Source organism: Lycium barbarum, chromosome 10 (assembly GCF_019175385.1).
Source record: "Lycium barbarum isolate Lr01 chromosome 10, ASM1917538v2, whole genome shotgun sequence".
Classification (NCBI taxonomy): Eukaryota; Viridiplantae; Streptophyta; class Magnoliopsida; order Solanales; family Solanaceae; genus Lycium; species Lycium barbarum.
In genome coordinates this window covers 121,317,376-121,343,984 of record NC_083346.1, presented here as the reverse complement: position 1 = coordinate 121,343,984, position 26,609 = coordinate 121,317,376, and the positions used below count along the sequence as shown (strand labels likewise).

The window sequence follows — 26,609 nt, the reverse complement described above, 5'->3', positions numbered from 1 at the left end:
TAAGTATCGCGTTAGCTCATTTTATGCTCATTAAAAAATAAAAATATATGAGATATAATTTACTAACTTACCCCTATTTATTAGATTTTTTTTTAAATTAAGCACTATTAAGAAGCATCTTAATAAGGGTATAGTTGAAAACAATTACTATCTTTTGCCTTGAATTCTTAAAACACTTATTTTTTGCTAAACCGATATTTATTTTGAGACAAAGTGAGTAATTAACGTTTTTATGATTAATATTACTACTTAGAAGAGGGAGTTTGGTCGTCCCTCTTCGTGGTAGTTGATGGGCCCCATAAAAAAAACGTTTGGGCCCTATATTAAACAGGCCATAAAAAATAAAAAAATTGTAAAAAAAAAATTGTGGATCCCATATATATTAAACAACTAATATTTTTTTTTAAAAAGTGGGCCCCATATTAAACACCATGCGTATTCGTAGCAAACACTAATATAATAAAGTTTTAAATACAGAGCATAAACTAAAAAACTTTTGGGCCCTATATTAAACAGGGCATAAAAAAAAAATTGTGGATCCCATATATATTAAACAACTAATATTTTTTAAAAAAAGTGGGTCCCATATTAAACACCATGCATATTCGTAGCAAACATTAATATAATAAAGTTTTAAATACGGAACTGTCACGCCCCGAACCATGGCCTGGACGTAACACGGCACTCGGTGCCTGACTACATGTGACCGAGCGAACCACATGACTTGCTGAATCATCATGATGCATAACATAAGCGGAATATAACGTGAATGCATGATGAGCCTTTATAAAACATAATAAGTCATAATACTTAATAAAGTACTTGTTTAAACATGAGTGAGCCAAAATGGCTATGCGACTTCGATTATCTGACATGACATAACTGTCTGTTCTAGTCTATGAAACCTCTATCATGAGTCTGACTGAAAAACATACTTACTGGGACAAGGCCCCCAGCATACCTTTAGATGCATAACTAATCATAAGATAAAAGTTGACTAAACCCCGAATGAGATGGGGCTCACAAATAAGCTGATACGAATGCTGTCCTACTGAGCAGATGTGTCGTCCTGTATATCAGTACCTGCATCGTGAAATGCAGGCCCCCGGGCAATAAAAAGGGGACGTCAGCACATTGAATGTACTGGTATGTAAATCAACCGGAAGAAACAACATGGAACATGGAATAACATAGTAAGAACTGAAACTGAAAACTTGGACATGAACATGAGCATGAGCATGAGTACAAAATCATGAAATTTAAAACTGAAACTGAGTACTGGAAGCATGAGATAGTCTGCAGTAATCTGTAATAATCTGTAATACCGACATAAACCACCACGGGGAGGAGCGTGGAGTCTGATCTCTGCCCGATCAGCTAAGCCATCTCGTACCTTGCCGGGGCACGAGACATGAACATAACATGAATGGATCCAAATCCCTCAATGGGGAACATATAAAGGAATCGTCCTACTGGGCGGAGCGATTCTTATCCTACGTTGGCATACGTAGTTTCAGGCTATCTGAGCCTTCTCGGTATTATTACAACTCCCGAACATGAAAATAATATAGTTGGCTAAGAAGCCCATGACTTTCGTGAATTAACTTGTACTTGTCTTGAAATCATGATTTCACGAAAGGACTTGTAAACATATTTTCATGAAATAACTTGTAAACTTGATCATGAGAAATACCATAATGCATAATCATACGTTTGTAGCTGACTTGAAAACATGCTTGTAATTTGTAAAATAACATTTTACAATTTCATATAAACATCATGAGAACACATGAGGAAGAATTCATGATTCATGGATTAAGCTAGGATTCCTAATGTCCGAAATGGAGGTTTAGGAACACAATAACGAACATATATATACGGAATTCATGTACATACATACATACATAATTACGGGCTACCAATACATTGGGTTTAATGCCCTAGGAGTTGAACTTCATAGAATTTACTAAACGGATCATGGGGAAGAACATAGAAGTTCCCACACGTGGATGGAAGTTCTACATACCTTAACCTTCCGCTTTTGGGCGTATCACAATGTCCTTCACCCCCTTCAACTTCAATCTATAGCATACAAGTCATAGTGATTCTATATTAGCAACAATATCCATGTTTTGTTCATCTAAGCATTTTATCAAACACTTAGTGGGCATGAAGCTCTATAACCCCCATTAATGGTGTTTTCTTCACCAAATCCCCATTCTTTTACTTCTAACAATTTCTACAGTCTCAATTAGATGCAATTAACATCATTCTTCATAATCCATATGAATACAACAATCCCAAATCATCAATCCAACAATTCTAACATAGTTCATATAATCATCTTCAACAAACCCAATTATTATACTCCCAAGAATTCATCAATTCATAACTATAAATGATTGGGGAGTAGAAATATTACCTTTTGGGTAGTCATCACGAAATCAACACCCCCAAGTCCGATCTTGGGCTTAAAATGACGACAACGACTTGTACTACACATTTTCCTTCACGAGCTTTGGGATTCGGGGCCTTAAACTTGGTTGATTTTCTACTTTCTCTCTCTAATTTCCCTTCTCTCTCACTTCCTCTCTCTAAAATCTGAGTTTTGGAGGAAAAATGGGCTGTTAGGGTAATATTTTCTTTATATACCAAGGGGAAAATGGGTTGACCCAACTTGAAAACGGGTTGGGACCTTGCTGTCTTAAAACATCCATATCTCCTTATCCCGACGTCTCCTGTGAACCCACAACCTATGGTTGGAAAGGTTTTTCAATTATCTACAACTTTCGTTCTTTGAGTTTTCCCAAATTCCCAAGTTATGATAGGGTTATGGCCTCCCGAAGTCAGGTGACCCGAAACGTACTTAACGGACCAAACGACGGTTCAAACGACGAACCGTCGATCAGATCGACGGAGCGTCGATCTGCTCCGTCGAATTGGTCAAATTTCCAGTGAACAATGCACAATCGACGGTTCAAAGGACGAACCGTCGATCAGATCGACGAACCGTTGATCAGATCGACGAAACGTCGATCTTCCCGTCGAAGTCACCCATTTTCCAGCGAAGACAGGCTTCAGTAAAATGGGCATAACTCTTTGCAAAGATGTCCGTTTGACCTCCATAATATACCGTTGGAAAGCTATTTCAAAGGGCTACAACTTTAATCAAGGATGTTTTCCCAAATTCCAAATTAATAATGGGGTTATAATCGTTGGAAGTATGACCTTCTATAAACTCTCTTGCAAACATGCTCCGTAGAGTGGTTTTCAACTTTGCTTTGCCCAAAGACATTTCTTATGACTTAATTGGTTTTCAAAACACTTCCTATAATCCTCATATTGGTTCCATTATATTATCATCTTATGAGTCAAACTTTCGTCCGAAGTTACGAGGTGTTACAGGAACATAAACTAAAAAATTGTGGATCCCATATATATTAAACAACAACTAATATTTAAAAAAAAAAAAGTGGGGCCCATATTAAACACCATGCGTATTCGTAGCAAACACTAATATAATAAAGTTTTAAATATGGAGCATAAACTACAATGTTATATTAGTCGTATTTTGAACATAGTATCCCATATTGACAAAATCAAGCAACATATATAAAAAAAAAGGGTGCAGACTTTGTATTCTTAGCAAACACTAATATAATAAAGTTTTAGATACATAGCACAAATTACAATATTATGTCAATCGTGTTTTGAACATAGTACATATAAATACAAACATAGTATCCTATATTGACAAAACCAAGCAACATATATATAAAAAAAAAAAAAAAAGGTGAAGACTTTGTATTCTTAGCAAACACTAATATAATAAAGTTTTAGATACGGAGCATAAATTACAATGTTATATCAATCATGTTTTGAACATAGTACATATAAAAATAAAATAAAATTTGGGCCCCATATTAAACAGGCCCATAAAAAAAACAAAATTGTAAAAAAAAAAAATTATGGGCCCCATATATATTAAACAACAACTAATATTAAAAAAAATGTAGGTCCCATATTAAACACCATTCAGTATTAAAAAAAAAAGGTGGAACCCACCACATCCAAACTCAAGGGAAAAAAAAGTGAATCCCAAATTAACAAAATTAAGTAATATTAAAAAAAAAAAAGTGAATCCCATATTAAAAAAACAAACAATGTTATTTTTGGGCCCCATATTAAACAGGCCCGTAAAAAAATTGTAAAAAAAAAAATTGTGGGCCCCATATATATTAAATAACAACTAATATTAAAAAAAAAGTAGGCCCTATATTAAACACCATCCAGTATTAAAAAAAAAGGTGAAACCCACCACATCCAAACTCACGGGGAAAAAAAAAGTGAATCTCATATTAACAAAATCAAGTAATATTAAAAAAAAAAGTGAATCCCATATTTAAAAAACAAACAATGTTAAAAATAAATTGTGGGCCCCATATTAAATACCGTGCGTATTAGTAGCAAACACTAATATAATAAAGTTTTAAATACGGAGCACAAATTACAATGTTATATTAATCGTGTTTTGAACATAGTATCCCATATTGACAAAATCAAGCAATATATATAAAAAAAATGAATCCCATATTAAAAAAATAAACAATGTCAAAAAAAAAAGTGCAGACTTTGTATTCTTAGCAAACACTAATATAATAAAGTTTTAGATACGGAGTACAAATTATAATGTTATATCAATCGTGTTTTGAACATGGTATATATAAAAATAAAAAAAATAAAAATTGGGCCCCATATTAAACAGGCCCATTAAAAAAAAATTGTAAAAAAAAATTGTCGGCCCTGTATATATTAAACAACAACTAATATTAAAAAAAATGTGGGCCCCATATTAAACACCATTCAGTATTAAAAAAAAAGGTGGAATCCACCACATCCAAACTCACGGGAAAAAAAAAGTGAACCCTATATTAACAAAATTAAGCAATATTAAAAAAAAAATGTGGGCCCCATATTAAACACCGTGCGTATTCGTAGCAAACACTAATATAATAAAGTTTTAAATACAGATCACAAATTACAATGTTATATTAATCGCGTTTTGAACATAGTATCCCAAATTGACAAAATCAAGCAATATATATATATATAAAAAAATGAATCCCACATTGTGGGCCCCATATTAAACACCATCCAGTATTAAAAAAAAAAGTGGAACCCACCACATCCAAACTCACGGGAAAAAAAAGTGAACCCCATATTAACAAAATCAAGCAATATTGAAAAAAAAAAAGTGAATCCCATATTTAAAAAACAAACAAAGTTAAAAAAAATGTGGGCCCCATATTAAACACCATGCGTATTCGTAGCAAACACTAATATAATAAAGTTTTAAATACGGAGTACAAACTAAAATGTTATATTAATCGTGTTTTGAACATAGTATCCCATATTGACAAAATCAAGTTGTTATGTTCACTAAATATAGTTAAAATATTTATATTTTAAAATTAGATAGAATTAATACAAAAGACAACATGACAAGTAAAATGAGCTAAACCGAGAATATTTACTAAAAAATTAAAAAATAGTATTTCTTCGTTTAGATAGAAAATCAATTTCTACAACAAGTCTTCTCTTTTAAAAAATATTAATAAATTTGTCGATTTTGTATTCGTAGCAAACATTAATATAATAAAATTTAGATACGGAGCACAAAATATAATGTTATATTAATCATATTTTAAACATAACGTATACTCTCTCTCTCACTCACTGGGTTGTTGTTGTTGTTGTTGTTATATATAAAATTACTATTCAAAGACAACTACATACACATAGATGCACTATAATGTAAAGTGTTGGGCCCGTGCGCATAAGCCGTCTAGTTTTGTACATGGTCATTAATATTTTTGGAAAGAAAAAACATGTTACAAACACAAATCTATGCTAAAAATGGTAAAGATCCCTTTTCACTTTTGATTGATGTAACTTTTAAAAGTTACATTATTTAAATATGTAAAAAGAAGATACCAATATCTTAGTCCAAAAAAGTCACTTTTTCAATGAACTCCAATCTAACGTGTCTGATCAGTCCACGTGTCAACAATTAACGGCTTAGATCCAAGACCCCACCTATTTGAATTCAAATTGAGCGTAACGTTACCGTTGCGGAGCCTTTAGGTTCGGATTCAAACCTAAACTATAGAGTTAAAAAAAATCTATGACATTCACTCTCATTTCTTTCAACTAAAATAAATAAATTCTAACTTTGATTTCCAAAAAAAAAAAAAAAAAAAAAATCTCATTTTATATAAATGCTATCTTTTATCTCTCCATAAATTGTTAAAATTTTTGTGGGGTTCATTTCTTTTTACCATTCTTGAAAGTAAGTATAATTGTTCAGCTATATAAATTTTTACATATTGAATTTTTCCTAGTAATTTGTTTTAAAAAAATTCCCATTTTATGTAAATGCTCTCTTTTATCTCTCCATAAATAAATTGTGAAAAAAAAATTATGGGGTTCATTTTTTTTTGTTTTTTGTTAACTATTCTTGAAAGTAAGTATAATTGTTCAGCTATATAAATGTTGATGAAGCTACTGTATATATTGAATTTTTTCTAGTATTTTTTTTTTAAAAGTCCCATTTATGTAAATGCTCTCTTTTATCTCTCCATAAATAGATTGTGAAAAATTTGTGGGGTTCATTTCTTTTTGCCATTCTTGAAAGTAAGTGTAATTTGTCCAGCTAATGTATACTAATGATTTTTTTCTAGTAATTTAAAAAAAATTTGAAAGATTCTTGAGGTTATGTTCATTTGGGTAAAATTTTCTTGATTGACATAATTTTTTTTTTCTTGAAAAATGTTAAAGGTGTAATTTTTTTTTTTTTGAACTATGAGTTGAGTATTTGTGAACTAAGAGAGTGTTATGATTGATTCATATCTGTGTTGCAAATGAAAAACATAATCTTTTTTCCTTTTTTTTTTGGGCTTGAATTTTCTTAATTTTTTTTTTTTTTTTGACTTACTGATTGATTGGTTAATTTGTGATTTAAGGGTTTTAGGATACATTTCTTTATGTAAATGTTTTCTTGAATTTCTTTATGTAGTGTTGAAGCTTTTTTTTTTTTTTTTTGGTTAAATTGTTTCTAGAGTGGATTCTTGGATTATATTCATTTGGGGTTTAAGAGGTTTTATGATTGATTTCTTGAAAAAATGGTTTCTTGAAATGTGGTAGATTTACAATCAATTGCTTTACACTCAGAGAGTGTTTTATTTTTAAGGGGTTTGAATGATATTTCTCTATTTTAACTTTTTTTTTTCCTTTTTCTGTTGATGATAGAGTTAAAAGATTAGATTTTAAATGGAGAATCAAACAAGAGGAAGGGGACATGAATACAACTTAGCTTGGAGGAAAGCTGAAGAAGCAGGTTTGAGTTATTTTTATTATTATTTGTTAACTGTTTGATTGCAGTAGTATACTGATGTGGAGCTAGAAATTTTGAATTTAAGTGTTCTGGATTCTAGAAAATGCGGCTTACTAGGTTATTTATAAATGACTTACACATATTAAGTGGATTTTTAAACACAAACCCAGAGTGTGACCAATCCGGTGGTGTTAGTTTTTTGTTTTGTGTATTATATTCCCTTTTCGCTGCGTATTACTATCTGTTACCTCATTTACCTTTTATCGTGCTATTTTTGTTACCATATTTGTCTTGATACCATGTTTTTTACCTTGATATTTGTTGTCACATCACGGTCTTTTCTTTTGAGCCGAGGGTCTACCGGAAACAGCCTAGGGGTAAGGTCTGCGTAGATCTCACCCTCCCCACACCCCACTTGTGGGACCACACTGGGCATGTTGTTGTTGTTGTATTATATTCCCCTTTTTGGGATTAGTGAGATTCATGTGGGGTTTTAATTGTGTTTGTAGCTTTGAGGCGATATCAAGCAACCCACTGGTTGGAATGTTTCGTCGGACCATTAGGCATATCGAGCCAGCCTTCTGAAAGAGAGTTTGTTTCTTGTTTGAGAAGTGGTTTGGTACTTTGCAATTTAATTAACAAAGTTCAACCAGGATCAGTTCCAAAGGTAGATATATCGCTCTCTAGTATGTAAAAAGCCGCTCTTTATACAACATGCATTTTTCATTCGTTGTTGTTTTTATGTTATTTAGGTTGTAGAAATCCACATACCTTCACAGTCAATCATGTGGGATTCTCAGCCATTGCCAGCATATCAATATTTCGAGAACATTCGGAACTTTTTGGTAGCTGTGGAAGATTTAAAGTTGCCAGCTTTTGAGGCATCTGTTTTTGAAAGGGTAAAATTATATATAGCTAATTTTGACTTGTTTTAAGTTTTATAATCTATGGAGGTAGGCTGGAAAGAGATACTAACTTCACAATTCATTCTGTGCTTTCTTAGGATAATATAGAGGCAGGTTCATCAACCAAGGTTGTGGATTGCATTTTGGAACTTAAAGCATACCATGAGTGGAAGCAAATGACCGGAGGCGTTGGATTTTATAAGCCTATAAGGTCTCCTCTTTTGACCCCTTCGAGGGGAAGGATTCAAGGACGAACACATGCGACAATCAATTCTGATAGTTGCAGGCGATTGGAAATGTCTAGTAGCTTTTCAAAACAATCACCGGGAGATGATGAAATTCAGAAACTTGAAGGTCTTTAGCTTCTTTTCATTCTTTTATGTATGCATGCAATTGAGCGAACATTCTCGTGCTAAGGAAAGTACTGTGTATTTAATAGTTGAAACAAAGTTGCAACTTTGTTGAGAGTATAGTAAATATCATAAGGTTTAATTTTGAGTTGCTGAGAAAACTAGTAATCTAGAGAGAGGATCTTGAATTAGATGTGCAATTCACTTTTGTTGAGCTATTAATCTTGAAATGGAAAGGGTCAAATTTGCCCCTACACTGTGCAAATGAAACAGAACTGCCCTCTGTTTTTTTTAAAAAACGGAAGATTAAGGAGAAGGGTCAAATATGCCCTTGAATTATCCTTAATTCCGGGACATGTGGCATCATTGGGTGTTAAGCTTGCGGAGTTGAAAAAAGGACAAATATAACCATTACAGTAACGGCAAGGGCAAATTTGGCCCTTCCACCATCTTGAAATGTAAAAACATGAACAAACGTGTCTTTTAATCTTATTTTGTAGTTAGTTCCACTTCCTGTTGACCCTTTGCCCATCTTGAAATTCATGTTTATTCTGGTTTCTTTAACTGGTTTTTTTAGGCATAATTGTCAAGTCTCTAGCTGAAAGAATGGTGGACATGAAGGAAAACATGGGCAATAACTTTTTTGCTTCTTTCCGGAACGGGAACACGGTATGCATAGTCTTGACTATTTGTAGCACGTAGAGTCAATGGTCGCTGGTATATCTTAAGATTTTTTTCTCCAAAACAGAACCAAGTTGAATTATTCAGCAGGATTTTCTCTAGTTGCGTCAAGGAACAACTTCAAAACAAGTCCCCGAAGGTAATTGGATTACTACTTTGCATGAAAATTTGCCTTTTTTTCATTGCTTCTCTTCCCAAAATATGCATGGCATTCTCTTTCAGTCTTTTGGTCTTTAGAGATGAAGAGGATGGAAAGAAAAGAAGAAAAAAGGACATCGTGATTTTGATGAATTGATCTATTAGTCTTAGTTTTATTTGACTATTGCATACAAACGTATGTTAGTAACTCATGTATTAGCTTGAAACAATTCCCTCGTATTTTCCATGAGAATCCCTCCTTCCTGCATCATTGGCTCGGCAGACTACGCAACTTCATAATTTGAAAGTAAATGTTTAAGAAAAGGGCTGCTTTATAGTGAAGCTTAGTCAAAAGATGCATGAAACCTAAGTGAGATATTACGTGGAATAATTTTAAGTTGTTATTGATATGCTTCTATATTATCAGTAAACTAATGTCAATTCTGGATATTGTTTTCCGGCTGTCCTTTTTTATATGATTCATATAGCTTGTATATTCTCCACGTGCAGTTGAAATCAGATCCATTAAAAGAGATTAGCTGCTCAGAGGACAACTCCACATGCATACCCCTACAAAATTTATATAATCTTAGAAACCGCAAGGTAAGCTTAGTTCACCTTTTAAGCATTTTTCCCTGTTTGTCGATCTTGCTATTATGAAAGTACTTGTTAAGAATCTGAGTCTTTTACTTCTGAGTTGATGAGACGAACTGCAATCAAGTCATGGAAACTATATGGAAAGGATTTTGTCGATATTTCTATTATAAAATTATTATACATGTTTTTACTTTTCTTGATACAAGGATTTTGTCAATAGATTTCAGTATTGTAGTATCTGGAAACTATTTGGACAGAACAAAAGCTAATCTGAATTTAGTGTTAGTATCTTCAGTTTCAGTGTAGTTGGAAAAGGTCAAATGAGTAGGACCTCGCCATTAGATAGCATTGTACTTGAACTTCATGGTGACAGGTAAATTTTGGTTTTCAGTGTTGCAGGGCTTGCATAAAGAAGGGCAAATGCAACCACTGGACTCTAGTCATGGTGCAAGAAAAGGAACTTACGGTAAGTATTCTTTGAACTAGATTAAAATTTACTATTTACTTTATGTTAGGGCTCTCTATCAGTAACTTATCCTAGTGAGAATGTTAAAAAGATCTGTCAATTGGGTAAATTTCGTCCTCAAGTATATACTACCTACCACACATGTTCTCTCTGATCAGCATAAGAAGAAGAGTTGATCTTGTAAGATATTGAATTAACATAGATGATTTATAGTTTTATCCCCCTCTTCCCACTAGTTTCAGAAAAACATGGCAGGTATATCCTGTCCTTGTGAATAACTTATTTCTTGACAAACAAAAAGTGGCGGATGGTTATAAGAGATGAACAAAGACTAGCATCAATTGAAGGCCTCTTATGCACTTGAATCTTGATGGTTCGCTTCGAGCATATTTTGATGGTCCCCCAAATCTAACTGCAGTAGATGATAATGAACCATAAAGTTTTTGAATCTGTCAGTGCATCAGCCATCTAAGAGCTTTTATCCTATATAAGTGAAGTGCAGTGAACTTTTGAATCTGTTCCTGTTTTTGAGTTTTAGTGACTGTTAATCATGAGTGGTCTGCGAGCAAATTAGTTGTAATGCTTTGATTTGCATAAGATGCTTTCCAGTTCAACACACGGCTTATTTGCTAAAATATCTTCCTGATTTACTAAAGATCACTTTCATGGATGACTAATACTTTAAGCTGGCAGAATCTTAAGGACCTATTATCAAGTACAAAGAGAGAGTTTGAAGATCTGCAGTCTCAGCTACAAAGCGATCTCAAACAACTTGGTAGGCTTTCTGTAAACAAACCTAGATTCCTTTTACTTTCAAGGTCACATTCACATATTAATATCATTTATCATTCCTATATTTGAAAGCTAAATTGGAATTTGATTTAACATGCTTTCAGGAAATCAAGTACTGGAAATGTCTAATGCGGCTCTTGGATATCATAAGGTTATGAAAGAAAACAGAACATTGCATAACATGGTTCAGGATCTAAAAGGTATTTCGACAACAATTTCATTGACAAAACGTAACATTATGAAAGACCTTGATGAATTTATGGTGTCAAAATAGGTTCCAAAATAACAAAAACCAAGATAAATGGCTTAAGCTCTTTTTAGCTCTCCCTTTCCACTGTTTTGGGACGGAGGCAACAGAAAATGATAAATCACAGAGGGTGCGATTGGTACGAAGGAAAATGTTTCTTGGAAAGCAAGTTGGTTTGTTACTTATTTCCGAGTGGTACGTAAGCAAGCAAGAAAACATTATCCCAAGAACATTTATATGTAATCTAACAAAATACTATAGGGATGGGATGGGGTAGGGAGTGGGGTTCGGGGGTGGTGAGGGGATGAGATGATCAAGGGGTGGCCGTTGGGGGCTTTGGGTGGGTGAGGAGGAGACAATGAACTTGGAATGTCACTTATGGAACTTGTTTCCCCTACTTCCATTACGGAAGTCATTTTCCTCATTTTTAAGAAAACCGTTTTCCAAGACATTTTGACCAGCTGAACAAAGGAAAATTGGAAACGAACACATGCAGAATAAAAGATGATGAAACAAAAAAAGAGTCTAAAAAGTCCAACTGAAAGTAAAAGGCTGAGTTGCTACCCCTGCTGGAATCAAGTTTTGTTCCACTAAAGGTCTCTAAAGTCTAAGCCTGCTGTGTTAATTTATTCTTCAGGGAATATTAGAGTTTACTGCAGAATAAGGCCTGCCTTCAATGCAGAAGCGAAAACTGCAATAGATTTCATCGGAGAAGATGGTACATTGGTTGTTATTGACCCACTAAAATCTTGGAAAGATGGGAAGAAAATTTTCCAGTTCAACCGTGTTTTTGGTCCAAGTGCCACACAGGGTAAGGATACTGTTACATAGTACAGTTGAAGATGCATCCAATTTTTTTTTAAAAAGCTTTATTGTATAACGCGAACGCTGCTTAATTATACAGAAGATGTATTTCGAGACACTAAACCGCTTGTAAGATCAGTGATGGACGGTTACAATGTATGCATTTTTGCTTATGGTCAAACCGGATCAGGGAAAACGTATACTATGGTAAGAACTTTATGAGGCATGCAAGATAAATAAAATCTTTATATTCCTGTAAATTGCATTGCTGTTAGCTAGTATATTTTCCTTCATTCAATTTGCGCTAGATGCATGCAAAAGTTTCATATCTGATATTTCTCTCTTTGCAGTCTGGCCCTGGAGGTGGAACAACAAAGGAATTCGGAATCAATCAATTGGCTCTGAATGATCTATTCCTACTGTCTGATGAAAGAAAGGACATCATGAATTATAAGATCCACGCTCAAATGGTCGAGATATACAATGAACAAATTCATGATCTTCTTGCAGACGATGCTTCACTTACCAAATATCCTTTCATTGTGATTATTCCTTAGTTTATTCCAGATTTCATGAGTTAATTGAAGATGCAGCAACCGTGAAAGTGAAATAATTTGCACCCTTAACTGTTCATACGTTAGAGATTCGAAGCTGCATGAGTGGCAATGGTCTACCTCTGCCTGATGCTAGCATGCATTCAGTAAATTGTGCTACAGACGTTATAAACCTGATGAAACTTGGTGACTTGAACCGTGCTGTTGGCTGTACTGCCATGAACAACCGCAGTAGCCGTTCACACAGGTGAGGCTAGACAGTTTTCAAGTTACATACCTTCAAACATAAGGGACGAATTTTCTCAAATTTGTCAAGTGTACTTATGTTCACATAAAATACGTGCAGTGTGCTGACTGTACATGTGCATGGTGAAGATACATCTGGAAACATAATCAATAGTTGCCTCCATTTGGTGGATCTTGCTGGTAGTGAACGAATTGACAAGTCAGAAGTTACTGGAGACGGCCTCAAAGAGGCTCAACATATTAATAAATCCCTATCTTGCTTGGGCGATGTGATCACAGCATTGGCACAGAAGAATTCCCACATCCCTTACAGAAACAGCAAACTCACATTACTCTTGCAGAACTCCTTAGGTTCGTTCCTCCAGATATATGAACTTATATGACTGATCTAAATGATTATTTGGCCAAATAGAAACTTAGGCTTTGAAACATATTGGAAGAATTTTTTTAACACAAGTGTTTATCTGCAGTTAAAACCGTTTATAGTTTACTAATCCGTTTTATGGTGTATTTCAGGTGGACATGCAAAAACTTTGATGTTTGCTCATGTCAGTCCTGAAGGGGATTCCTTTGGAGAAACAATTAGTACTCTGAAGTTTGCACAGAGGGTTTCAAGTGTGGAACTTGGTGCAGCTCGTTTAAATAAAGAGAGCACTGAAGTTTTAGAGCTCAAAGCGGAGGTAAAATACAATTCATTTTATGATATATGGTTATAAGTATACAGTTGCTTAAAAGTACTTGAGAATTATTCACTTTTTTCTGGAATAATTTTTCACTTTATTTCAAAATCAGATTTGAAGTTGGATTCCTAAATTGGAGAAGTGCTCCAAACCTGTTTTCGAACTCCATCTTCATAAATTCCAAAAAAAATGCTCTCGTCTCTCCTTTGCAAAAAGTTAACCAAACACAACCCCAACTTCATAAATTCCAAATAAAGTGCAAAATATTTGAAATCTATGGCCAAACGCCTACTAAGACAATATAAAGAATACTTTCTTAGGCTTACAATGTTGGATTCTCATCTCATTACCTGTCAACTGCTCAAATCATTGTAGATTGAGACCCTCAAAAAGGCCTTGGCTAACAAGGAAACACTAACTCCTCAAATTAACAAACCAAAGGAAGCAGCTAGGACACCTTTACAGAAGCCTAAAGCAATAGTTGAGAGACCCACTCCACGAGCTCGAAGATTAAGCATCGAGAATTGCACCAATGCCACTCCACGAGCTCGAAGATTAAGCATCGAGAATTGCACTACCGTGAGGACAGAAAAGGCCAACCTCGATGATGAAAAGGGATCCAAAACTCCAGCTGTGAAAACTCGCTCGAGAAGATTAAGTTTAGAAGGGCCAAGATTATTAGCCAGCAAGAATCTTGAACATATTAAATCATTGGAAGCCACAAGCAAGAACGATCAGCCAGAAGTTGTATGCTTACAACAATCTACTGAGCTTCAGGAGGGAGGTGATGTCACAAAATTATATGATCGAGCTGATAATAATAGTTGCCTGAAGGCTCCTCAGAGTCCAACTTTTTCTTTTAAGGACCAGCACGCTCCTCGGAGTCCAACTTCTGGTTTTAAAAGCCAACAGCCTCCTCGGAGTCCAACTTCTGCTTTTAATAGCCAGCAGCCTCCTCGGAGTCCAATTTCTCCCTATAAAAGTCAGCAGCCTCCTCGGAGTCCAACTTCTGCTTTTAAAAGTCAGCAGGCACCTCGGAGTCCAACTTCTGCTTTTAAGAGTTGTAATGCACCTAAGAGTCCAACAAGTGCTGCCATTAAAATCCAAGCACCTCGAAGTCCAACTTCTGCTTTTAAGAGCTGCAATGCACCTAGGAGTCCAACAAGTGCTGCCATTAAAAGCCGGGGGGTGAAAACAACAGACAACAGAACAAGGATTCCTTCTCTTCAACTACCCAAAACACCGGAGCCACCGATGATAATGTCTATAAATGAGAACAAGGGAGGAATGCAAAGTGAGCGTACAGTTTCATCCGAAATCCAGACGCCTACTTTGGTTAGCAGTACTCATGGAAAGGGATCTCAAATACGAAGATCACTTCGGACAATTGGGAAACTGATTAATGGTTCCGAAAGAAAGTAAGTGTTCCATTGCCTGATCGATTTTAAGTTGGTTTCTATGTATATAATCAGAGAAAATGACAAAAATGGTCCCTTATATTTGAGGGTAGGTTCAAAATTATCTTTCAAGGTTGCACCAAACAATTTTGGTCCTTTAAGTTTGCCAAAAGTTAACACTTCTTTTTTCCACGGTTTCCGTCAAATCTGACGGACATAAATCATTAATTATATTTGACGGAGACTAAAAGTTCTAACGTTTGGTAAAATTAAGGAACCATTTTTGTCATTTGCTCTATATACTCAATCCATTTAACCATATCAAAGCTATAGCTTTTTGGAAGTTCTACAGTGTTATATTTTTGCCTGATATAACACTGTTAGCTTCTTGTCTATTTCATGGACGCGGAATTGTGTTTTATTTACTTGTGAAAAACTTACAGGAACCAACAGAAAAGGGCCGAAGCAGCCCCGCTATCGCCTTTTAAATGCCAAAATGAGGAGAAGTCACCAATGGCATCTAATGCAAAGACACTAAGAAGACAATCCCTAACTGGCATTCCACCAACCATTTCGAGGAGATCTTCACTTGGAGGAGGGAGCTTGCCTGATTCTAGTAAGCAAAATGAATGTTAAGTTTCACTTTAAAAAAAAAATACTGACCCTAAAGGTAGCCTTTACAGAATCGTTGTTCGTTTTACAGGTGCAAATGAAAGTAGAAATTCCAAAACTCCTGGCGCTTCAGCCAAGTTAACGAAGAGGTGGCTATAAGGAACTCTAAGTAGTTAACATCAACAAGTAGTGCTTTGGCTTTGGCATACTGAATACTGACTACTTGACATCGAGTTAGGACAGACATCGATGACACGTTTATGCTGCAGATACTCGCTGCAAGTTTAGATGTAGTTAGGCTGTTGACATCGATATTTTTGTACAAATTACTGAGGCAGAAAATAGGCACTGAGGGACCAAAAGGAAACAACGTCACATTGTTGTAGACCAACCAAAAACATGACATTTGAATGAAAGTTCTTTTCATCAATAACTTCTATAGATGTTGTATACAAGTACACAACTTCTTCCCTTAGTAAGTTCCCATGACCATCTGAGTCTACATTGGCTTGTGGCGAAAAGCAAAATTTAGAAGAGACAGAAACTGCAACAAAGCATGTCTAAAATGCTCAACTTTTCAAACAACCTAAATGCAAATATAAGAAAAAGATTAGTTACCTTTAACAAAAAGGTACATATGTTCATTCTTTGGATGACTAATATACAGCTATCTCTTCTTGAATTCATCAGTATCACCTGTAATTTTCTTCAAATTTAAAAACTTAGATCAACTTTGTACACACAAGACAAAGACTATAACCTTGGCAATTACTTAATATTTTTTCTACCTATTCTCCATATTTGTCCGCCTATTTCTTTAGGTTTTTTCAGAAGACTAATAAACGTAAAACACAAACTTTATACTATAAATCATTTTTACTTTGTTCGATTGGGATAAAAGCGCATAAGTTCTGAAAGTAATAGTCTTAGCTTAATAAAAGTTCAAAATTTTAGAAGGTTGATTTTCATGTCAACGTGTGTTTAATAGATATAGTTCGACTCGAGTTCAATTGTTCAATATGTACAACCCTTAGTTCAAGCGTCTAAATAAACAAATTGGGCAAGTTCGAGTAGCAGTAAATGTATTCAGCCTTTGTATTTCTTGTAGTTTTAACCCTTGAAATTTATGCTCCATATTTACCAGGGGTTCAGATTTTTTTTATTTTTTTTTATTTTTAAAGAACGGAACATCATTCTTAAAATGCTCTTAGTGGTCAGTTGTCACTTGCTTTGCTGCAGCCACAAAAATAATTCCCACATAAAATTCTACATAAGTAATACTGTGTCTGGTTGGTCGTAGAAGAAAAAATAATAGCCATATAACTTAATAGACCGGTCATTTCTAATACCTGCATAACTACAAAAATGTGTGTGATTTTAAGAGAAATAGAATGTGACCTAAAAATATGTGCAGTTGCAATACACAGAAGAGTAACTAAAGAGAACAAAAAGCTCGCCTCACAGCAATCCCTACATTATTATTCAACGCATAATACCAATTTATCCATGCATTGTTATTCACCGTATAACCGATACATGCAATATAATGCATTATAAAACCCTGCATAACTAGTTCCTGAACCAGAAGATGGAGCTAAATTTAGGGATATAAAAAGCAGTACAATTCTTGCAGAAATGTATTTACAAACACAAAAAAGCTACTAAATTAGTAGTAAAACTTCCAGAATGGCTTTTGAAATATCTACAAGAGGCATAATCCTTTTGCTAAGCTATTAGCTCTTGCCGTTGGTACAGAGCAGTACCCTATTCAAAGAACTAAAAAAATCTTGCCATTACCCACCAGATCGCCAATGGCAAAACCAGCTGTCTCTAATGCTGTGGCAATGCAGGGGTATATGACATAACCAGATAGACAGTGCTAAATACGTGCAAACAGCAGCGTGCATCAATGTGTTCCTGAGAATCCTGTTTGTATGAGCTTAAATCTGCACGTGCAATTTCTCCGGCACAATAGGTTCCTGAGAAAGTAACCCCAGGGAAGTTCTCCAAGAAAGGGGAGCCATCTACATTAGGTTCACCGAAAAATAACTTGCCACGACCACAGCAAGCAAACATTATACCACCAAATACAGACTTCTTATTCATATCCACACCATTGCTATTTGTATGATGATCACCTTGATAGTTAAGATCTTGCTTCAAATGTCTGAAGCTGTTTGCAGTAGTGTTGCAAGAAGCACGTGCCAACTCAGAATTTGCATGGTAAAACCGGAAGGAGTCTCCACTTCTGATACCAACACCATGGACATACAGATACTCCTCATCACCTCTGAAAATTCTTATAATTAGTTACAGAAGTAAAGAGGACAGCGAAAAGCATACAAGACTATCAGCATAGTGATTTCAACTAAACATTAACATGCTTTTCCGCGTCAGCAGAAACGAACTTAGATGAAGAGGGCTCCCTATCAGCATGTGCAAACAATCACCTTAGGACACAAAAAGGTGGTAATAACGGAGAGGAGAACATTCAAACATCATAAGTGAAGATCAGAAAATCAAGCGCAAAGGTGCAGTAAATTACCTTAGAACCTCATGGAATTCATGCATGCTTATCCAGCTTGGTTTTTCCAGCCCAATAGAGCATTTCCTCCTCTTCGTAACTCCGACATAGAGAGCTGGACAATGGTTAGGACCTCCCAGCTGGTGAAATCAAATCACAGAAAAGAAACATCTCAAGTCAGAGAAGAGTGTGAATTATGTTTGTAAAGAAATGGACATTGGGCCTAACTCAAACCCAAAAGCTAGCTCATGGGGTGAGGATTGTCCAAGAACATATAAAGAGACCAATTTCCCATCCCCACATAGATGTGGAAACTCAACACCTCATCACAAGCCCAAGACAAGATATCAGGAGCGTGAACAATATAAGATAGGGGCCCAACATAGAGTAAATCATGAATTGGGATAAGCCTGGCTCTAATACTATGTAAAGAAGACCTTGGCCTAACTCAACCCTAAAAGCTAGCTCATTGGGCAAGCATTACCCAATGAGCATATAAAGAGACCAAATTCCCATCCCCACACCGATGTGGAAACTCAACAATGTTTATGGGTTGACACACACACATGACGGAAGATGTACGCTAGGAGAGCAAAAAAATTCATCACTTACAACTTCTAAGTTCTAAATAAGCATGGCCAGTAAAAAAAAGAATCTCCAACCACAGGAAACCTTCACTTTCAGATTAGGCTTTATAGCAGATTACTAAACCACTAAGGAACCTGATTAACAAAAACAATTTTAGTATTATTATTTCTTTATAAGAATAGTTTTTCTCAGAAGTTTTATTATTCTTATCTTATGATATACCTTTTGTAATTGTGCATGCGCCAATAGATCAATCATTAACATATTCTGTAAAGTCTTTCTTTGAAAAAGGTTAGTACACATACTTCTGTAAAGTATTTTATAGCCTTGATTTGTAATGATCAGAATTTTTGAGATTTAACAATGGAATTTGAAAATAAGCAAAGACAGAATGATAGACTCTAATCATCCAAATGTCCCCCCCCCCCCCCCCCCCCAACCCCCGGGACGTAAAAGGCTACACTATGTTGGAAGGGATCAAAGGAAGAAGAAACGAGACTAGTTACACTACAAAATCTTGTGCACATTTGATAGTCTCCTTTCTGAACAAACCAGTTGTAAATTACTTCCTTCAGAAACTAGCTAGTTAAACTTTGGTGCTGAAACATTAACTCCAATGTACTTCACAAGATGTACTAACTTACCTCATCATAAATCTGATCTAAAATAGTCTGACCATCAAGATTCTCACGAACTGCATCTCTTTTCGCAGTGAGCCAAGTGGAATAGTCTTTGGGTCTCTCCTTAACAGAAACAGCTTTGTATGTAGGCCCAATCCGTGAAATGCCAGTGGATAACATTACATGAAACTGAGTTTCGCCAACACCTATTCACAGGGTCCCAGAAAATGATTGCAACAATAAACTCTCTTGAGATGAAACCGTAAAATTTCAGTTAATGAGGCAACACGTACCAGGAGGTTTGCCTCTATCCCTTGAAAATAAAAGAGCAACAGCAGCGGTACTCGAAGCTTTGTTATTAGAAGGGTTAATTACAGTTTCACCTCGGTATAAAAACTGAGAACCCCCATCACCCACAATGACTGTCTCAGTGGAAAAGGCATAATCTACGAACACGAAAAGGGGCACTAAAAATATAACTTGTTTCTCACAGAATCAAATAAAAAGACAAATCTGCATCCATAAAAGTATATATGAACAAAGAAAGTTTTGTGTGATGAAAATTATGAAGCTTACTCACCCAACTTTTCAAGGACAGGTTTGATGTCAGTGCCCTCGTCCTAGAACAACATTCAAATGATTTTTATTACATTTAAGTTAAAAAGAAAAAAGGTTGACACATATTGAAAAAACAAAAACTGCAAGTGCCCCTCAAAGCTCATTCCAGCTTTTTAATCCGACTCACTCAAAGTCTAAATTGATTAGTCCGGGCACTCAAACAGAACCTGTTGCATGAGGATTAACTCTATCCCCTTCATCCACAATTTAATGAATATTTAGGCATCATCACTTTGACAAGTAGGGACTAAACTGTGTCGCCATGGAGCAAGAAATAACAAAATGATAGGTCTTAAGAGACTTAGGACTTACAGAAAATAGCAAAATCCCCATCGGTGATGCTGATCCAGAATGAGAGGATGAGCGATCCCTGATACTGAGCACGAGATCATCAATCATGAGTTGATTTCCCTGAAATTTGTTCTCCCCAAGTTAGCGCAGTCCACTTTAAATCAAGTTAGCATAACTTTTTTAGTAGATATAAACTAGTCATCCCCTTCGAAATTCCAAGTAGGAACTTCATAAATTTGAAATGAAAATCAAGCTATAAAGTGGACTTTCAACTTTCTCTCAACAAGGAAGACATTCATATTTTTTTAGATATGTTACTAGGATTGTACAGGAGTAAGGAATTACCCGAGTTTTTGATAATGGAATTAAATCAACTGTCAATCCTGGCAAGAAACCCACAGTTAGTAAAGCACCCTGGTTCTCATTACCAAGATCATCATGAGCCTCATCATCCTCAAATTCCCACTGAACCTGGAAAAACACCATTTTTTCCGACTTAAATTCTTGTTAAAAAGCAGTCAGAATGTAGTCACAAATAGATTCTAGTCTATAGCCACCAGATTCACCTCTTCAAACTCATTAGTGGTAGCATCTTGCCCAAAAATTCCTTGGGATATCGAAGTAATTACTGGAATTTGGGAGCCAAATCTACCAGTAATCTGCAGAAATAATTCATATTTTGAGTGGCAATGATGTTATTAAGGTCACTACTGTAACAAAATACAATATTTCAATTGAGACAACAAAAAAGGGGCCCATAAATATGTTAAAAATTAGGTAAAGCATTCGTAGGTTATTATAGATACCCTAACACGAACTATATCAGTCACTGTGTAACCAGTTGATCTAGATACCCTAACATGAACTATATCAGTCACTATGTAACCAGTTGATCTCTCCTTTTTTTCTGATCAAGAACTAGTAGATCTCTCCTATAAGTCTTAAGCCAAAAAACTTCCCTAACAATCCTACAACTAACTTCAACAATTATGGAGTTAAACTGGTCTTTTACTAAAATTTTCTTTACCATCTTTTACTACCCATCACTCTCCTAATCTTTTGCACATTATCTTATCCTTTTCAGTTGTTCTATTTCATTTTAAACCTCTTCAAAAAGGTCATAAACTATTATGTTATACAATAGAATAATACTCTCTTAGTCCCAATTTATGTGACACTTTTAACTTGGTGATGTACCAAAATGTGTGCGACCATTCTATTAATGGAATTATTCTATACAATTTTCACAACTTCTAAGAGTTCTATTTCGATAGGTAAGGTTAGATTATATAAATATATTTTTTTCATAAGAAATCCTCTTCTTATAAGTAGATTTTAAAAATATATGCCTAGTCAAACTAAGGCCTAAGCCATATAAAGTGAAACGGAGAGAGTATGAAAGTCAAATTAATACCTTAATCTCCGAGTAAAGAAGTATTCAGATTTTCAGAATCATAAGAAAAATGTTTCCTTTTCGATTTAGACAGTTTAGCAAACACATTCATCGACTGCGTCAAGATATAGTGCACATAAATGCCAAATTGAGAGAGAAGAGCGTCTACCAGCCGGTGAGCTTCGTCCAAGTCAAAAGCAGGACCAATGGAAGCAATGACAAACTGGGGCCGAATCGGACTAGCTAAAACCTTTTCAACAACATCATTCACAGCAACCTACATGAAAAAATTGAATTCCGGCCCAATAAGTTCATGTAATAAATTAAACAAGAACTGTCTTTGTTCCAAAATAGTTCTCCCATTTGGTTCTCTGAAGTCCAGCAAACTGATTTTGTAATCAAATTTTAACTATTTTTTAATCACTTCTCTTTTTTTTTAAATACCCGTGGTGTCCAAGCCAGTTTGCCCGCACCTCGACTAATTCCATGAAGTACCTTCTACCTCCCACCAGCACAAGTACCAGGTAAAGGTCCACCAAGGCTTGGACAGAAGGGGAAGAAACACCTAATGTTTTGCCTCCCCTAGGATTTATATCACTTCTTATCTTATCTTCTTCTTCTTCTTCTTTTTTTCTTTTTTTTTTTTTTTGGAAAATGGTAATTTCTTATCTAGTGTTTTGATATCTAAATTCAAATTCTTAAACATAAATTAATCCCCTCTCTCCCAGAAAAAGGGCGGGGTTTGGAGTACAATGGACAATTTGTGTGTATTCAGACACCTATTTCTTCCTTTATTTTTTAAACTTTGTGTCAAGTCAAAGGAGGACAATCTTTTTGAAACGGGGAGTACTTATTTTCTCAAGTTCCATTGGTTGGTTGAAAAATATCCACCCCACATCATCCCCACCCACCCCCTGCCTCACAACCCACCAACACCACCCTACCCCAACCTCACCCACCCACCAACACCACGCTACCCCCACCTCACCCAGCCACTAATAGAAACCATTCTTTTCAGATAAAGGGTGTAACATTTTTCTACTTAGGTCTACAAAACAGTAACCCAAAAGAACTATATGCTTAAATTGGGGAATTAGAAGTGTACCTTGAGATTAGGGTTTCTGGAAAGAGATGAGGAGAGGTTTGGTAGAGAAAGGAGACGAGTAATTATAAGGTTCCAAGAACGGCTAACACATGAGGCAGATGCACATGATAATGCTGGTAATTTACTGAATATGTTGTATAATAGGTCTTCTCCTATCATATCAACAGGACAAGTTTTCTGCCTTTGTTTCTCCATGTTGTATCTGTGTTCTCCTTTTTTGTGTGTGTTTCAGTGTTTGGGTTTTACCACTTATGTTCTTTGAGCCTGTTTGGTTCGACTCACGTCTGTAACCTGCAAACAGTTTATAAGTTAAAAAAATAAGTTAGAGTACTTTAACTTAATTTTTTAGTTTATAAGCTATTTTCAGCATACAAGCAGCTTTAGATAAATTAAATTAAATGGGCTCAATTATTTTTTGAGCTTATTTTTTTTTTTTTGGAAAATGGTAATTTCTTATTTAGTGTTTTGATATCTAAATTCAAATTCTTAAACATAAATTACTCCCCTCTCCCCCAGAAAAGGGGCGGGGTTTGGAGTACAATGGACAATTTGTACTACTATTTGTGTGTATTCAGACACCTATTTCTTCACTTTTTAAATACACTCCCTCCGTCTCAATTTATATGACACATTTCGGATATCGAGAGTCAAACTTATTTATTTTGCAAGTGAAATCGGACATACAATCTTTATATTTTTTGAAAAATAACTTACGTATTTAGAAACTACATAAAAATTAATATAAGTCACAATAATTAATAATTTAAAATATTTAGAGGGCATACGCATAAATTGAGTGAGAAGCCTAGTGATGATGAGGTTCAATAATGTCTAACACATGCAGGAGATGCACATGATAATGCTGCTAATTTACAGAATATGTTGTATAAAAGATCTTCTCCGATCATGTCAATCGTCACCGCCAGTAACTCCGCCGCTATGCCGCCGATTTCTGCCTTTGTTTCTCCATTTTCTCAGCAGAAAAGCCCCACCTATTGAATTTTGTGTGCTTCAGTGTTTGGGTGCATTTTTTTTTCCTTGAATTATTGGAAAAGGGTCAAAATATCCTTAAACTATGCGAAATTGAACAAAAATGCCTCCGTTAATCATTTGGTCCAAAAATACCCCTACCGTTAATATTTTGGTCTAAGAATGTCCCTATTGTTACTTAATTGGGTAAAAAATGTCTTTTTCCTAATAAACAAACCTCGCACATTTGTGTGACTATATATCCTTTCATTAAGGGTAAAAGAGAAATTTTAAAATTAAGTTATTTCTAATTATAAAAAGATTGATATTTTTTTTTCGGACAGAATAAAAGAGAAGATATCACATAAATTGAGACATATGGAGTAGCATTTTTTGTAGTGCACATCAGTGTTTGTTTGTTCTTTTTCTTAACCCTCCGTCCAAAAAGATTGTTCTACTTTCCTTTTTAGTCTATCCCAAAAAAATTATCCACTTTCTATATTTAGAAGTAATTTTAACTTTATAACATGATTTACAGCCACACAAATATTTAAGGCTTATTTTGGACCATGCATTTTGAAAAATCTTTTTTTATTTCTTAAATTTTATGTCAAGTCAAAGGAGGACAATCTTTTTGAAACGGAGGCAGTATTTATTTTCTCAGGTTCGATTGGTTGGTGGAAAACATTTTTTGAAAAATATCCGCCCCACCTCATCCCACCCACCCCCTGCCTCAAAACCCACCAACACCACCCTACCCCAACCTCACCCACCCACCAACACCACCCTACCCCCACCTCACCCAGCCACTAATAGAAACCATTCTTTTCAGATAAAGGGAGTAACATTTTTCTACTTAGCTCTACAAAACAGTAACCCAAAAGAACTATATGCTTAAATTGGGGAATTAGAAGTGTACCTTGAGATTAGGGTTTTTGGAAAGAGAAGAAGAGAGGTTTGGTAGAGAAAGGAGACGAGTAATTATAAGGTTCCAAGAACGGCTAACACATGAGGCAGATGCACATGATAATGCTGGTAATTTACTGAATATGTTGTATAATAGATCTTCTCCTATCATATCAATAGGAGAAGTTTTCTGCCTTTGTTTCTCCATGTTGTATCTGTGTTCTCCTTTTTTGTGTGTGTTTCAGTGTTTGGGTTTTACCACTTATGTTCTTTGAGCCTGTTTGGATGACTCACATACATAACCTGCAAACAGCTTATAAGTTAAAAAAAATAAGTTGGAGTAGTTTAACTTATTTTTTTGATTTATAAGCTATTTTCAGCATACAAGCTGCTTTAGATAAGTTAAATTAAATGAGCTCAATTATTTTTTGAGCTTATTTTAAGCATAAAATGACTTTAAACTGATCAATCAAATACTCAAAAAGACTGAAAATAGCTTATAAGCAACTTATAAGTCAATCTAAACGGGCTCTTTAATTATTATAGAAAAAGAATCAAAAATGTCCTTTAAGTTATAATTGGTCTAAAAATGTGCCTATTGTTACTCGATTGGGTAAGAAAATACCATTTTTCTAATAAACAAACCTCGCACATTTGTATGGCTACATACATTAAAAGGGAGAACTTTAAAACTAAGATGTTTACAGTGCTTTATTCAAATTGAGAGGGAGGGAGTAACATGTATCACTTACGTAATTAAAGTTTAAATATGCTTAACCAGATATCAAAAGGACAGAAGTCAGAATTTATATTTAATTATGCACATGATAATGCTGGTAATTGGTTTTGTGTGTTTCTTTCTTTCTTTTCTTTTGGGTTTTAGCATTTTTGTCCTTTAATTATTCATAAATTTAATTCTAGTCCTAGTATAGTTTAACATATTAACCGTTAACTAGATTTATATGTTTTTTGGTCCTCCGGACATAGCGGCTTGACATAATTAGAGGCCTAAAGCTAAAATTTAATTAGAGGCCTAAAGCTAAATTTTAATTGCAAACTTGTATATGAGTCTATTTTTCTAACCTTTTTTAAATGCAAAAGTTTTCCACCTCTTTAATATGACATTTTTCAACTTACTTATCTAAAATGAGTAGAAAAATTACTTATTTTCTAAAGGAAAAAAAAAAGTTCCATCGTACCAAACACACCACCCCAATTGAAGTAACAAATTTTCTACTTAGGTCTACAAAACTGTTACCCAAGGGAAACAAAAAAATTTACTTAACTTTTGAGATACCTTCACATTCTATTTGTGTTTGCTGCTTCTTTTTTTCTTTTGGGATATATCATTTTTTTTGTCCCTTAGTAATTAGTAAATTGTAATTCTGGTCCTTATATTATATTATCTTAAGTATATTTAATCTGTAATTAATAAAATTTATGTGTCTTTTGGGTCCTCTTGGTATGAAAAATGTTACTCCTTCCGTCCCAAAATACTTGTCACGTTTCGCTTCTCAAAAGTCAATTTGATTAATCGTCGAAACTAAATTGAATTAGATAATCTAATATACAAAACTAAAAATTTAAGTATTCATAAACTATACGAAAAGTGCTACAACAACAACAACAACAACAACAATCCAGTGAAATCCCACAACGTGGGGTCTGACTCTCAATAAGCTAAACGTGACAAATATTTTAAGACAGAGCAAATATATGTTCATAGTCTTGAG

At 34.8% G+C, this 26,609-nt stretch overlaps 2 protein-coding genes and 1 long non-coding RNA gene across 5 annotated transcripts; 1 reads left to right on the top strand and 2 right to left on the bottom strand.

The window, feature by feature from the left end:
• Positions 1–779: 779 nt before the first annotated feature.
• Positions 780–3,057, bottom strand: LOC132615582 (uncharacterized). Its single transcript, XR_009572752.1, has 3 exons — positions 2,423–3,057; positions 2,027–2,082; positions 780–1,083 (listed from the first exon to the last, which is right to left on the bottom strand). It is a non-coding gene; the product is annotated as an uncharacterized LOC132615582 (long non-coding RNA).
• Positions 3,058–6,201: 3,144 nt separating this feature from the next.
• On the top strand, positions 6,202–16,337 carry LOC132615663 (kinesin-like protein KIN-14L). 2 transcript variants are annotated; one of them, XM_060330274.1, is made up of 20 exons: positions 6,202–6,349; positions 7,309–7,396; positions 7,903–8,060; positions 8,146–8,292; positions 8,397–8,652; positions 9,226–9,317; positions 9,397–9,468; positions 9,978–10,070; positions 10,456–10,530; positions 11,224–11,305; positions 11,427–11,522; positions 12,207–12,380; positions 12,474–12,580; positions 12,724–12,902; positions 13,010–13,174; positions 13,274–13,524; positions 13,690–13,853; positions 14,229–15,271; positions 15,694–15,866; positions 15,954–16,337. In XM_060330274.1, exons 2-20 carry the CDS (start codon positions 7,330–7,332, stop codon positions 16,019–16,021), a joined length of 3,462 nt encoding a protein of 1,153 aa, XP_060186257.1. In that variant the 5' UTR covers positions 6,202–6,349; positions 7,309–7,329; the 3' UTR covers positions 16,022–16,337. The 2 variants fall into 2 exon arrangements, with proteins under 2 accessions (XP_060186257.1, XP_060186258.1); XM_060330275.1 differs by lacking the exon at positions 6,202–6,349 and adding an exon at positions 6,484–6,693.
• A 983-nt stretch (positions 16,338–17,320) lies between these two features.
• On the bottom strand, positions 17,321–25,116 carry LOC132614512 (F-box/LRR-repeat protein At5g63520-like). 2 transcript variants are annotated; one of them, XM_060328978.1, is made up of 11 exons: positions 24,890–25,028; positions 23,002–23,292; positions 22,066–22,173; positions 21,070–21,162; positions 20,849–20,974; positions 20,525–20,623; positions 20,175–20,214; positions 19,888–20,040; positions 19,619–19,800; positions 18,408–18,526; positions 17,321–18,152 (listed from the first exon to the last, which is right to left on the bottom strand). In XM_060328978.1, the coding sequence occupies exons 2-11, from the start codon at positions 23,194–23,196 to the stop codon at positions 17,693–17,695; spliced, it is 1,575 nt and encodes a 524-aa protein (XP_060184961.1). In that variant the 5' UTR covers positions 23,197–23,292; positions 24,890–25,028; the 3' UTR covers positions 17,321–17,692. The 2 variants fall into 2 exon arrangements, with proteins under 2 accessions (XP_060184961.1, XP_060184960.1); XM_060328977.1 differs by lacking the exon at positions 23,002–23,292 and having other exon boundaries at positions 24,890–25,116.
• Between the last annotated feature and the right edge of the window lie 1,493 nt (positions 25,117–26,609).

Excerpts from the sequence above, each read along its gene's own strand:
- LOC132615663 (XM_060330274.1), top strand. The coding sequence starts at position 7,330 with ATGGAGAATCAAACAAGAGGAAGGGGACATGAATACAACTTAGCTTGG. Across the intron at positions 8,061-8,145 it reads AACCAGGATCAGTTCCAAAG|GTTGTAGAAATCCACATACC; the intron begins GTAGATATATCG and ends TATGTTATTTAG. Across the intron at positions 11,523-12,206 it reads CATGGTTCAGGATCTAAAAG|GGAATATTAGAGTTTACTGC; the intron begins GTATTTCGACAA and ends TTTATTCTTCAG.
- LOC132614512 (XM_060328977.1), bottom strand. The coding sequence starts at position 25,084 with ATGGAGAAACAAAGGCAGAAAACTTCTCCTATTGATATGATAGGAGAA. Across the intron at positions 21,163-22,065 it reads TGGACGAAGCTCACCGGCTG|ATTACTGGTAGATTTGGCTC; the intron begins GTAGACGCTCTT and ends TTATTTCTGCAG. Across the intron at positions 18,153-18,407 it reads GAATTCCATGAGGTTCTAAG|AGGTGATGAGGAGTATCTGT; the intron begins GTAATTTACTGC and ends AAGAATTTTCAG.